Source organism: Rhinatrema bivittatum, chromosome 5, assembly GCF_901001135.1.
Source record: "Rhinatrema bivittatum chromosome 5, aRhiBiv1.1, whole genome shotgun sequence".
Taxonomy (NCBI): Eukaryota; Metazoa; Chordata; class Amphibia; order Gymnophiona; family Rhinatrematidae; genus Rhinatrema; species Rhinatrema bivittatum.
This window is the reverse complement of record NC_042619.1, coordinates 111,254,362-111,268,725: the sequence shown is the minus strand read 5'-3', so window position 1 is coordinate 111,268,725 and position 14,364 is coordinate 111,254,362. Positions and strand designations below refer to the sequence as shown.

At 41.6% G+C, this 14,364-nt stretch overlaps 1 protein-coding gene across 1 annotated transcript in view; it reads left to right on the top strand.

Annotated features, from left to right (window-relative positions):
- The window catches only part of TRPC4 (transient receptor potential cation channel subfamily C member 4), a 544,275-nt gene extending 541,533 nt beyond the window's left edge, over positions 1-2,742 (top strand). The window contains 1 exon segment of the mRNA XM_029602745.1: positions 1,851-2,742. Coding sequence (XP_029458605.1) covers positions 1,851-2,549 — 699 coding nt within the window. The 3' untranslated portion in view covers positions 2,550-2,742.
- The last annotated feature ends 11,622 nt before the right edge of the window (positions 2,743-14,364 follow it).

Sequence of the window (14,364 nt, the reverse complement as noted above, 5' to 3'; positions counted from 1 at the left end):
TACCATGTGACAGGGTATCCGTGCCATGGCCCACGCCATTTTTAAAGATGGCACGGGCCATCCAGTGCTCCTACCATGTGACAGGGGACGGCCAATGGCACGGATACCCTGTCACATGGTAAGGGCAAAGGCCATTGGCGCCATTTTTATTAGTGGCAGCCGATGGGCTGAGAGCGGGAGATCGCTCCCGGGACCCCCACTGGACCACCAGGTACCTGTAAAAAGTTTTTTTGGGGGGGTCAGGAGGGTGGGGGAAGCTAAGGGATTAGTTTTAAAGGGTCGAGGTGGTTTTTTTGTTTATCGGCTCGGGCGCAGCCGATAAACAAAACCGCGATTGGGCCGGACGAAAAAAAACCCCACGATGTGAATCGGAACCAGAATCAGAACCGATTCCGGTTCCGATTCACATCTCTACTGCAAAATAGTTTCCTTTAGTTCTCGGTGGAACTTCATATATATAAGATCTTACTAGTGTTGCAGTTAGGTGTGGGTGAATGTAGGTAACATCTACCTACTTATTTTCACAAGGTAAACTTATTTTTACAAGGTAGACTTCAACAGAGAGCCCAAACCTTTTTGTCTCCTGGACTGTCTGACCCCTTTTTCACTTCTTAAATACACCATTGGAGTTCAAATGCTCATTAAAACCTGATACATGAACTGAAGGGAGGTTAGATAGTTGGGATGCTAGATGAGGCTATGGAAGGAAATTGGAAGGCAGTTGTGACCAAGTCCATTCATGGCAAGGGTTATTCTTTGTCTCCAACTACTTTTTTCTGTAGAACGGGGTGGCCAACTCCAGTACTCAAGAGCCACAAACAGACCTGGTTTTCACGATATCCACAATAAATATGCATGTATTAAATTTGCATGCACTGCCTCCATTGCATGTAGATCTATCTCATGCATATTCATTGTAGATATCCTGAAAACCTGACCTATTTGTGACTATCGAGGACCAAAGTTGGCTAACCCTGCTATAGGATATTAATATCTATATTCAAAGTTGTTGGGGTTTTACATTATTTTTTTTACAATCTCAGTGCAGCATTCTGTGCTATATAATATGAGGGAAACTTTCAAAATTATATGCAGCAGAGCTTTTATGTGAGTAAGTGGATGCGTGGAGATTTACCCTAATACTATATAAATTGTGTGGCAGGTGATGCACAGTTTTATAAAATACTGCACAATTCTTTTCTGAAAGTTTGTGCATATGTCTCAGTATGCACGAAGATTTCCAATATGAGGATAGTGTGTACTTACTTTCTCTACCTATTTTATAAACATACGTGTTTATATTTTGCATGTGGAGAATAATATAACATGTATGCATAAAACCCTAATTTCTATGTAAAGGCAGATGTATTTTAAAATATGCTCGCAGACTTGAAATCAGCAATTTGCCGATATTTCTTCCAGTTCATCCAGTCCATCTCCAGTTCTCCTAAACCACCTAATGCTTCACCCTGACAACCCCCAGTTCACCCAGACCTCCCACCCAAAAATTTCAGACAAGAAGTCTAATTTCAGTTTCACAAATCAATTAGGAGGTGGAAAAGTTTGCAAATGCATTGAATGCTCCTTTTTTGTGCCAGTAAATGTGCATGTGAAACAAAAACTATGCTTGTACTTTCAATGTTTATTAAATAGTATGTTCGCAAATATAGGGCATTTACACACGCATATACTAATTTTCCATGGGTAACCCCTTTGAAAATTTTCTCGAAAGAGTCCTGGCATCTCACAAGAATGTCTAACTTGCTGTGCCTCATTTCTCAAGCATTAAATGTAAAAAATATACTGCTTTACAGAGTTGATATTAAAATTATTTTCCCCTCGGATTCTAGGAATTAAAGCAAGATATCTCCAGTTTTCGCTTTGAAGTTCTGGGTTTGTTAAAAGGAAATAAATTTTCTCTGCAAACTCCAAAGGTCAACAAGGAACCTACTTTCTTTCGTGATCCTGATGAAACTAGTGAAAACAAGGGAAAAGGGAAAGTGCCAAAAAGCAACCTCAGTCTTTTCGACATAACTACTTTGATTCATCCGAGATCGACTGCAATAAACTCAGACAGGTATAACAGTGTAAGCAATGGATCTGTGCGGGTAGCTTCTGAGCCCACAAAGGAAAAGCAGAAGAAAATTCACTTCGTGAAAGACATGAAACACTTTGGGCTGTTTCACAGACGGTCAAAATCATATAATACAGATCAGAGCACAAACAAAATATACTCTGTATCAGAGGAAGTTGCTAGTCAGGAGGTAGAAAACCTGGGCTGCAAGATTCTGAATCTGGAAGGGGCAGAATTGTTTCTGAATGGTGAACTAAGCATAAATGAGTGTGCATTAGCAAACAATGACCAACAAGAGAAGGAGGATTCAGACTCACAGGCTCCTGACAGTGGCTCTAGAGCGGAAAACCAGAAGGAAACCATGAGACAGGATTCAGACATGCTTGAGGAACAGATGGGCTGGGAATTAGAGATAAACTCCGGTATAGAAACAGAGACAGTTATTCAGGAAGACTATGTGACAACAAAATTGTGATGCTTAAAAAGCAGACTTTATAAAAGATACATATATGTATGTATATATATTTTGCATAGTGCATTTTTTGGAATGTTTAAAAATTATAATAGAAAATGCTGAATTTATACTTTATAGCATTTTAATAATGTGGCACATCGACTTGTTATAATATACTTATCTAGATAAGGGGAAGGCAATTAGAAACATTCTATTTGTAGCTTGCTTTATCACTCAGTTTGTTTTATGTTTTTTTTTAATAAACTGAAGCATCTTGTATTATTGTATTGTTGCAATACCCCCAGAAAACTTTTTCCTATCATTTGCAATCCAAGTGAATGGAATTTTATTCTACCAATGGTAAACTCCTATGGTATTTTTCTATGCAAACCATAAATGAAACTTTGGAAACCTGAAAACATTTTTTTCATAGGTTCCTAAAAAGGATTCCTGCAAAGAAATCACAGACATGAATTTAGAACATCTGCATAACATGTGAATTTAGAATATATGCATAACATGTGATAGTTTTGCTCCAAAAGTACAGCGGTCCATAACAGTACTATCCATGAAATGCTGGAGAAAAGTGCAAACAGACATTTCTCCAGGCTGTCAGCCTCATGGATATCATAGTCTTTCCTCTAGACCCACAGGCTACCTGTCATAATGTCAGCTTGCCACATTTAAGTGAGCAGCATTATGCACTAGGGATGTGAATCGTGTCCTCGATCGTCTTAACGATCGATTTTGGCTGGGAGGGGGAGGGAATCGTATTGTTGCCGTTTGGGGGGGTAAAATATCGTGAAAAATCGTTAAAAATCGTTAAAAATCGAAAAATCGAAAAATCGAAAAAACCGGCACATTAAAACCCCCTAAACCCACCCCCGACCCTTTAAATTAAATCCCCCACCAAATAACTTAAATAACCTGCGGGTCCAGCGGCGGTCCGGAACGGCAGCGGTCCGGAACGGGCTCCTGCTCTGAATCTTGTCGTCTTCAGCCGGCGCCATTTTCCAAAATGGCGCCGAAAATGGTGGCGGCCATAGACGAAAAAGATTGGACGGCAGGAGGTCCTTCCGGACCCCCGCTGGACTTTTGGCAAGTCTCGTGGGGGTCAGGAGGCCCCCCACAAGCTGGCCAAAAGTTCCTGGAGGTCCAGCGGGGGTCAGGGAGCGATTTCCCGCCGCGAATCGTTTTCGTACGGAAAATGGCGCCGGCCATACGCGTATGGCCGGCGCCATTTTCCGTACGGAAAATGGCGCTGGCAGGAGATCGACTGCAGGAGGTCGTTCAGCGAGGCGCCGGAACCCTCGCTGAACGACCTCCTGCAGTCGATCTCCTGCCGGCGCCATTTTCCGTACGAAAACGATTCGCGGCGGGAAATCGCTCCCTGAACCCCGCTGGACCTCCAGGAACTTTTGGCCAGCTTGTGGGGGGCCTCCTGACCCCCACGAGACTTGCCAAAAGTCCAGCGGGGGTCCGGAAGGACCTCCTGCCGTCCAATCTTTTTCGTCTATGGCCGCCGCCATTTTCGGCGCCATTTTGGAAAATGGCGCCGGCTGAAGACGACAAGATTCAGAGCAGGAGCCCGTTCCGGACCGCTGCCGTTCCGGACCGCCGCTGGACCCGCAGGTTATTTAAGTTATTTGGGGGGGGGTTCGGGAGGGTGGGGGATTTAATTTAAAGGGTCGGGGGTGGGTTTTAGGGGGTTTTAGTGTGCCGGCTCACGATTCTAACGATTTATAACGATAAATCGTTAGAATCTGTATTGTATTGTGTTCCATAACGGTTTAAGACGATATTAAAATTATCGGACGATAATTTTAATCGTCCTAAAACGATTCACATCCCTATTATGCACTAGCATATGTCTATTCAATAATTCTTCACTGGAGCTTTTTATTTAGCATTAGATTTCTCTCTTTAATTGTTATATAACAGTTCACAACAGTTTGTTGTAAATTATGTAACAACAGACTGTATATATTTTTAGTCACTAAGGAGGTCACATTCTATGCGGATCACACGCGTAAATGGACTTTTCGCACGCGATAGCTAAATCGGGGTGGGTTCTGGGTGGCATCCACACCGGAAGGGGAGGAGTCGGGGCGGCACTGGGGTGGATGCCGCGAAGACACCGCTGACGGCAAAAAGGTAAGGACCCTTTTCGCCGCCAGTTTCGTGCCCAATAGCACCACCTTTTACAATGGCGCTATTGGGTGCAAACCCGCAGAGGTGCGATCGCTGCCAGCTTTCGCAGGCCCGTCCCCCCGCTTCACCACCCCGCCCCCCTGTTACCACTGGATTTTCTAAGGTCTGTGACCTTAGAAAATCCTGGCCTAAATCTATTAATGAGCATAGGGAAAAAGGAATCAACAACTGGTGCCTGGGACATTTAGAAAATGGATGAGCATGCTGAACAAATATATTTCTGTACACTAAAACCTGTGTTACTATGTAACCCATGTCTATAATATAGGCCTCGTATCTCACCTAAAGTATGGGTAACTAAAGTGTATTGCCAAATGCTGTATATTTTATTATAGATAGTAGGGGTGTGCATTCGTTTTGAACGCATATGTAAAACGCAACTTATTTTTTTTTTAAACTTAAAAAAGTGATGATGCGCAACGCATCGCGATTTTCAACTTATTCAACATAGCTATGTTGAATATGTTGAACCTAAATAAACACTTAAACCCCCCACCCTCCTGACCCCCCCAAGACTTACCAAAACTCCCTGGTGGTCCAGCGGGGAGTCAGGAAGCCATCCCTGTATTCCTTTGCGAGGAGCACGTGATGTTGGCGTCACATCGGTGTGACGCGGACGTCACGTGCTCCTCGGCACCTCCGCTCCGGGACCCCCGTTGGACCCAACCGGAACTTTTAAGTTCCGGTTGGGTCCACCAGGGAGTTTTGACCCCCCCCCCCCCCAAGCTGGCCAAAAGTTCCGGTTGGGTCCAACGGGGGTCCCGGAGCGGAGGCACCGAGGAGCACGTGACGTCCGCGTCACTCCGACGTGACGCCGACGTCACGTGCTCCTCGCAAAGGAATACAGGGATGGCTTCCTGACTCCCCGCTGGACCACCAGGGAGTTTTGACCCCCCCCCCAAGCTGGCCAAAAGTTCCGGTTGGGTCCAACGGGGGTCCCGGAGCGGAGGCGCCGAGGAGCACGTGACGTCCGCGTCACTCCGACGTGACGCCGACGTCACGTGCTCCTCGCAAAGGAATACAGGGATGGCTTCCTGACTCCCCGCTGGACCACCAGGGAGTTTTGACCCCCCCCAAGCTGGCCAAAAGTTCCGGTTGGGTCCAACGGGGGTCCCGGAGCGGAGGCGCCGAGGAGCACGTGACGTCCGCGTCACTCCGACGTGACGCCGACGTCACGTGCTCCTCACAAAGGAATACAGGGATGGCTTCCTGACTCCCCGCTGGACCACCAGGGAGTTTTGGTAAGTCTTGGGGGGGGGGATTAAGGAGGGTGAGGGGCTTAAATTTTTATTTAGGGAACCGGTGAACATATGGACAGACCCTCAACTTATGGAATTCTCCATATATCCATATTGAACGAAATCGACCCTCAACTTCAACTTATCAACACAAACTTTTTGTCTGCACATCCCTAATAGATCGTATATGCAGTATAATGGAATAAGGGAATTGTCCAAGTATAAAAATAATCATATATTTAAGACGTTTAGAAGACTATATCACATTTTTTGGCTATTTCACTACTGAAATGAATGGCCTTCATTGTTTCCCTTATTGAAGTCAGTGAAGTATATTTCCCAAGGAAAAGGTGACAGAGCTCTGGAGGAACTGCTCATAACTTAGTAACAATATATGATATTGCAATGACCATGAAAAAGTTATCACAACCGGCAAGATGCAGCATGCACCAAGCAAAATTTATAAACATACAGATGAATTTTCAAAGGAGTTATATGTGTAAATGTAGCATACTGTCATAGCAATTTTCATAAGCGTAAAGTGCACTTACATGGTTAAATCCCACTTTTACACATGTAAATGCTTTTGAAAATCTGGCGCAATATTTTTTGTGATTTAAACTTATTAACATTTTGAAATTGGTAGTGGTCTTTGAAGTTTTATGAGATGCACATGAAAGGCTACAGATGCATCTTAATAATAATAACATTCACCATAACTGATGAGTAAAGAGTTGCCTGATGCTGATGTTACATCTGAAAATAAATTTTCAGATGGCCTATAAAGTCCAAACAGGTGGCATTATCAGGATACATAGGATATTTATTAGGGATTTACATTCATTTAAAATGAAATAGACAATGTCAACTATGAAATGAAAGCAAAAACACCAAAATTTGGGTTTTTTTTAGTTTCGTATTAGTGCACACTAAATTCCATTAGGGCTGGATTTTAAAAGGGTTACGCGTGCCGGGCCTATTTTAAAAAAGCCGGGCCGGGCCTATTTTAAAAAAGCCTAGTGACGAGCATAAAGCCCCTGGATGCGTGTAAGTCCCGGGGCTTTACAAAAGGGGTGGTCTGGGGACGGGGCGTGGGCAGGGCCAGAGGCCTCCGACATAGCAGCCATTGCTGCTGTGTCGGAGGATCACGTGCTGGCAGGATGCCGGTGCGCACAACTTGTACCTACCCGGAGGCAGGCACAAAAGATAAGACAAGAGTCGGGGGGGGGGGGGGGGGGTTAGAGTAGGGCTAGGGGGGGGAAGGTTAGGGAAAGGGGTGGGAAGGTTAGGTTGGGGGAAGGGATCGGAGGAAGGCAGCGCGGCTCATGTGCGCAAGGTGCACAATTATGCACCCCCTTGCTCACGCCGACCCCGGATTTTATAACATGCACACGCATGTTATAAAATCAGGCATACATGTGCGCGCGCCGTGTAGTGCGCACACATGTAGGCCACGCGCGCTTCTTTTAAAATCTATCCGTTAGCGTGAGTTTATTGTACTTAGTGCACACTAACTTGGCTTTAGTACGCATTAAGTGCAGTTAGTGTTTACTAATAGAACTTAGTTGCACTAACCACAAAATTAAGGAAAAATAAAAGAACCATTTTAAAAATGAAATTGAGCAAATACTGGCATGAAACAAAAACACAAAAAAAAAAAAAAAAAAAACTGCACACCCCTAGTGTTTACATATGCATCCAGCACAAACAAGTCCCACAATTTGAAAATTCAGGCATTAGATACACTGAAATAGGATTTTACATGTATAAATGTACTTTACTCATGGGTTTTTGAAATTTGCTACAATATATGCCATTGCATTGTCCATAGGATATTTATGTGCCAATGCACTTTACACACATAAATGTTTTTGTTTTTTTAAATGCTGCGATAGTATGTTACATTTATACGTGTAACTCCTTTTAAAATTACCACCTTAGGGGTCATTTTCAAAAAGATTTACACATATAAATGTACCTACTATGGTAGCAATTTTCAAAAGCCATTTACTCGTGTAAAGTGCACTTATGTGGGTAAATCCTTTGGACAATTCAATGGCATATATTGTACCAATTTTCAAAGCCCACTACAGAGGTAAAGGGCATTTACATATGTAAAACCCATTTGTAAGTGTGTAAATGTTTTTGAAAATCAGGCCCATAGAGAGTAATTTAAAAAACATATAAGTGCATAAAATGCAGTTTCATATGCATAAATAGGATATTAAAAATTACTCTGGGGGGTTGTACACAAAAGTATGCACAAAATCGCATACTTTAATGTGTATTGCAAAGAGACATTCCTGGGGCGGAGTTGGGGTAGGAAAATCCTTTACATATGTTCTTTCAATTTTCTAAAGTATGTGTGTAAATATCTACATGGACACATACTTTGTACACACAGACTGCAGCCATATGTGAGCTGTTATAAAATTGGGCTTCTAAGCACAATGCATCATTCAGTTCTTTAACATTTGGATTGTACCTGCATTAATTGATGAATACGTAATTGAAATTTATTCTGTACTATATTACAGTTGTTATGATAGTCTTAATAATTTATCTTGCAGAGTTTCTTAGGCTGTACTATTTTTATATGTTCAACAACACAGTCAAGGCTTGCTAAATGCAAATGAAGACTGTTTATGGTATGAGATTTCATTTTCTAGTGCACTATCATAAGTTGCTCTTGATATTCAAAATGAGATATTTTATAATTTCAGCTGAACTGAACATTTTACTATCTAGATGCTTTCTAATCATGAATGTATACATTTCTTTATAGGAGGCATGCATATGATAGAACAAATCTTGCCCTGTCCCCCTTCAAGAAATTTAGAAGGGTAGAAGAGTAATCAATGAATACTTTTCAGGCAAAACCGGTGGAGGTTTAGTGCTTATCGAGCAGATTGAATGATCTTCATTTACAATTTGATATCAAATAGAAGAGAGTGCCTAAATAGTCAATTATGTAAAAGAAATTTCCGAAACACTTCTAGAAATTACAGTATGTTGCATGACAGAATTCTTGTCAAATATTTTGGAGTATTCTTTTATTCTGCATGATTACAAATATTTAAGAGAGAAAATATTTTCACAAATTAATTCACATCGAAATTTCAGGGATGAGAGACCAATGGAACTGTTATTCAATTACTCTGCTCAGGGTTCTGTAAAAGCAACATTTTTTTCTGGAGTAGCTATATTGATTACACAAAGTCAACTGTAAGGCGACATTATCCCATTTCATAGGATTATCAAGTTTATCTCACCACTGGTTAATCAATGTAACAAACTGAAATAACCATTTCAACCTTTGTGACTAAACAGTATAAATGCTACATACATTTATGTCTTCTAGTGGACACACACTGATCAGGTATTACATAGTTGAAAACATCATTTTGTTTAATGCTGATGGCACTAGATATGATTAATACCCAAGATACAAGAATAGCATGATATCCATGACATATTATAGCCCAATCCTCTTCACTTATGCCCATGGAAGACTTTGTGGTTAATAGGCTTCAATGGAACACTACTTAGAGATTTTATACTTATACAAATGTACAGATTTAATACAGTTAAAGTATGGCTTCCAAATGTTTTTATTTATTTATTAAAATCTAGGGTATGATCAACCACAAGAATACTTCCAAATCTGCATATATGAATATTTATAATTGCAAAAACTAAACATTAATGGAACACCATGATTCTTGTTAATAATAGAGAAAGTTAATGTAGATCCTAAAAGTAACCAACAGATTTTACCACTTTTCTCAGAAGCAATTTAATAAAATGGTGAAAAAATATACTTGCAGGCTAAAAATGTATTGACACCAGCACTACGACAAAGACTTGGATGTGGATTCAGTTTGAATTGCTTGCCATCTCAAGTAAATAAACTCTCAGAACTATCTATGTTTCAGCCACAAAGAGTTAGTGCATCCCTCTGACTCCATCCTCAGTCTTAGAAGTACCATACTCTATTGTGCTTTTTAACAAAATATTTATTACATGGAATTAAAACCATGATAGAACTTTACCCTTAAATCATCAACTTAAATTCTGGATTGGGTCAATATTAAATGGGATGGTAACTTCAAACTGGCGTATGGGTGAACCTGTGCACGCATTCGTTGGTCCTGTATTACACCTCAATAGCTGCATAGTCTCTTCTGTTCTAAATTGGGAAGACAATTCCATTGTCCGAAGGTTATCTGATGCATCTTCCAATGAACATGTGGTAATCCCAGGATGACTGTAAGGGCAAAAATGAGATAAAAATGGTGGTCATAAAATGTTATTATCAATATTTCAGTCTCTTGTATCACTGGAACTGATGATAAGGGGGAGAAATCAACAGTCTCCATTGCCATGCTCATTCTATTCTATTGTTAACGGAACCGTATGTTGCTGGTCAATATCTCCTTTTTGTTTTGCCCACTGCTCTTCTACTTCTCGTAGATTGTCCCATCCTGTTAATGCCTCCTTGAGGCACTCCCCCATCTTCACATAGTTAGTTTTGCTTAAGTCCAGGACCCTCACCTTTGAATGGACCCCCATTTCTGCCTGTGTTCTAATACTAAACCCTACCATCTGTGATCACAAGATCCTGGGTGATCCCTCATTATGACATCAGAAACACTTTTCCTAGATTCCACAACAGAGACTCATCCTAGTGCACCAGAAATCTTCCTGACTGTGAATGCCTAAAGGTTCACCCACATCTGGGCTACCATGAATCCCTAAAGATTCACCTACATCGGTGACTGTTTTCAAGTAAATCTCTACCCATTTCTTCTGTCTGAATATCACCCCAATATAAACAGATGTTCCACTTGCTATTCCCAGATTAACCCACAGTGCCTCCACCTTTATTTGTAAATCCCACAGTTCTGTTACTTTAATATTATTTTTTATATATATCACCCACTTTTCCTCCCTTTCTTCCTACCATGTCCTTCCCAAATAGATTATAGCCTGATACAACTATATTCCAGTCATGGTTCTCTGTGTAGCATGTCTTTGTGACCACTGCTGTACTCAAGTCAATCTCTCCCATGACTGCCTCTAGATCTGGGACTTTATTTCCAATACTGTGAGCATTAGTGTATGCAGCTTTCCAGATGTTGCCATTTTTCTCATTTCTCTTTAAGTGTTCCAAGATTCACTTACCTGAATACTTTAATTTACCTTAGGGCTTTGATCTCCCATCCCTGACAATCTTAGTTTAACATATACCCTTCTCCGTCCCCCCCCCCCCCCCGTCCCCCATCCTCCAGTAAGTTTGCCAGTCTGTTCTAAGTGTCATAAAAATCATAGGCAATTAAATTATAATTATTTTACTGTTAAGGCATGATTGTTTTAGAAAGTTCTCTATTTGTTTTTAAAACCCAAGACACATATCTGTAGTTATGCAGATGCAGAAATTGTATTACATTGATAACTACATATGTTGAGCCAGAAGTCATATAATTTATGCTATGATACAGCTCAGAGAAAAAGAGAGGAATGCTGCATCCTAAAAATAGAGAACCTGCCTATATCAGCCCTTTCCTTTCCTGAGTTCAAGCTTTACAAAGTGGTTGCATATTACATACTTTACCATGTCCGTGTGGGAGAGGGAAATGGCCATAGGGAATTGGATTGGGTTGAAGAGCAGTGATGGCAGTATGTCGCAAGGAACAGTTAATACTTAATATAGTCCTAGCTTTACTCTACTGCATGCATATCAGTGTAACCCTGCTATTCTTTAGGGTGGAAAGCAGGACTCAATTAGCCAGTAACATATAGCATAGACATAGAGCCAGCTGCCAACCCTACTGTTGAGGGTCAGATGTATGGTAAAGAGGAACACTGAAATCAATTCATAAAATAATGTGCTGATGAAATATTTGGTCATTTATCTGAACTACATAAGAAGATTGTTCTGTATAGAAAACAGATAAAGTAGTGTGGTTGCCTCGTTAGTTCTCTTCAGTGCATAGAAATAAAGCTCCATAACAAAAAAAATATATGTTGGTACTTTTTTCTAGTCTAATTTAATGGATTTCTAGTATACCTTTCAGAAGCTATATTCCTTTCATCAGCAAATATAATTTTAAACATTTTAAAAAACATTAGTTTGAACTTTTCAAAAATATGTGTATATGTATATTTTAAACTTCTGAATCAGCATCAAGACTCAGTAGGCTACTACTGTCAATTAATACTCTACTTTTTGATTCTGACTGCTGATTGGTCAGTGAAAACATTTTATTTTCTAGCCAATCATGCACCTTTGAAGATCTCTGTTTTAAAAGCATTTCCCAGGGAACTGTCTGAGTTGTGCACATGATTTGTAAGCAGGCAGATGCTACTACATTTAAGCAAGCTGAATTAAGTGTGAAACGCTGATCATAATTGTATGGTGAAATTAGGTACTTTGAAGGTGTTTATCCTGCAGTTAGACACATGGAGGGTAATTATGAAAGACGTTTTTGAGAGCAAAATGGTACTTTACCCAGGGAAATTTCCCGCTATAAAATTGCCATCCCGATATGCAGGTAAACTTATGCACAGATCGCCTGTATGAAAATACAATATGGGGTAGATTTTAAAAGGTTGCGCACGGGCGTACATGTTACCCAGGTAGAGAGTCCATCAAGCTAGGTTGGCAGAACATTTATTTTTATTTATTTTATTTAAAAACTTTTCTATACCGTTGCTAAGTTAAATACCATCGCAACGGTTTACATGTAGGCACATATTTAATGCAGGTAAAAGCGTACAATAGTACATTCTAACAGGTGCCGTCAAAGGTTCGGTTACAATATATCATTAAACATTGACATTTAGTGAAGTAGTTCATGACCAATTGTACCAAGGTACTTACACCAGTAGTTTTGCACAAATCTCATCTTGGAGTGAGTTTCCTCACTCCGCAGGTCATCAAATCTTCACAAGAGAGCACTGTTCTGTGTTCGTGCGTCTCACTTTGAATGTCAAAGTGGCCATCAACTCCTACACTAATACCTAAACCACACATCGCGTTACTAGGTGGGCCTCCCATAGAGATATAAATACCTATCTAATGTGAGGGCATTACAGCTAGGCTCTCTCTCTCTCTCTCTAGGGATGTGCAAGGAAAAACATTTGTATTGGGGGATGAGGTTTTATTTGGGATTTAGCTCATTTAGGGATAGATTTTCTACTTTGCGAGCCCGCGTCCATGTGTACGCATTTTCAGGCATGCATACATGGATGCATCGATTTTCTACCATGCACACACCAGCACATGCATGGTGGAAAATCTGTGGGCTGTGTGCACATTCCCGCTGGATTTTATAATCCATGCGGGCAGCACGTGCAAGGGTGGGGAATTTTCGCGTGGTGACGCATTCCGGCCTTCTCCAGTTCCCTCCCAGTCTGCTCCAATTAAGGAGCAGACTGGGAGGGAACTTCCCTACCCCCCACCTAACCTCCCTTCCCCTTCCCCTCTCCTCCCTCCTCCCTAAACCCTACCTTTTTCTTTTTTTTATTCCGTTGTTGTACATTGCACAACTTACTTCAGCTCCCGAGCTGAAGTAAGTTGCGTGTGCCAGCAGCCGTGTCTTTGAGACAGCGAACAATAGCACTGTCCCGGCCCGCCCTTCCTCACCCAGAACTCACCTCCGGTCCGCCCCTTCGAAGAGGCCCGGCACTTATTCGCGTACTGGCGTTTATGTGCATGGCTGGGCCTCTTCGAATATTCACCCGGTGCACGCAAGCGCTGGCCATGAGTATAAACGCCGGGATTTACGCGCGCAGGTGGTTTAAAATCTACCTATTACTGTTTATTTTCTTTGCTGAATTGAAATAAATATTCAAATTAAAAAAAAAAAGACATGGTCACTCTTACCCCTGCCCATCCTGGACCACACTTACACCTTCCACTGGAGCCTCTGACCCTAATTGTTCCTGACTCAAAGGTTTCTAGTTTGAAAATGGCACCATTTTGATGTGCATTGTGCACAGCATTGTGAGAAAGTGTACAGAAAACTCCCTCAGACTCCCTTAAAAGACCAGGTACAGCTGTCTCGCCTGGTCCTTTAAGGGAATCCTAGGTGAAGAGAGGAGCCCTTCACCAGAGTATAACACCTCAGTTCTTAAAAGAGTTATGCTGGCCCCGGGAAACAAACAGAGACCCACTGTAACAGAAGACCTGCTACATTTTGGGGTAGATTTTAATAGAAGCGCGATCAGCCTACTTTTGCTTGAGCATCAGACTCAAGCAAAAGTACGCTGGATTTTAGTAGATACGCGCGGAGCCGCGCGTATCCACTAAAATCCTGGATCGGCGCGCGCAAGGCTATCGATTTTGTATAGCCTGCGCGCGCCGAGCCGCGCTGCCTCCCCCC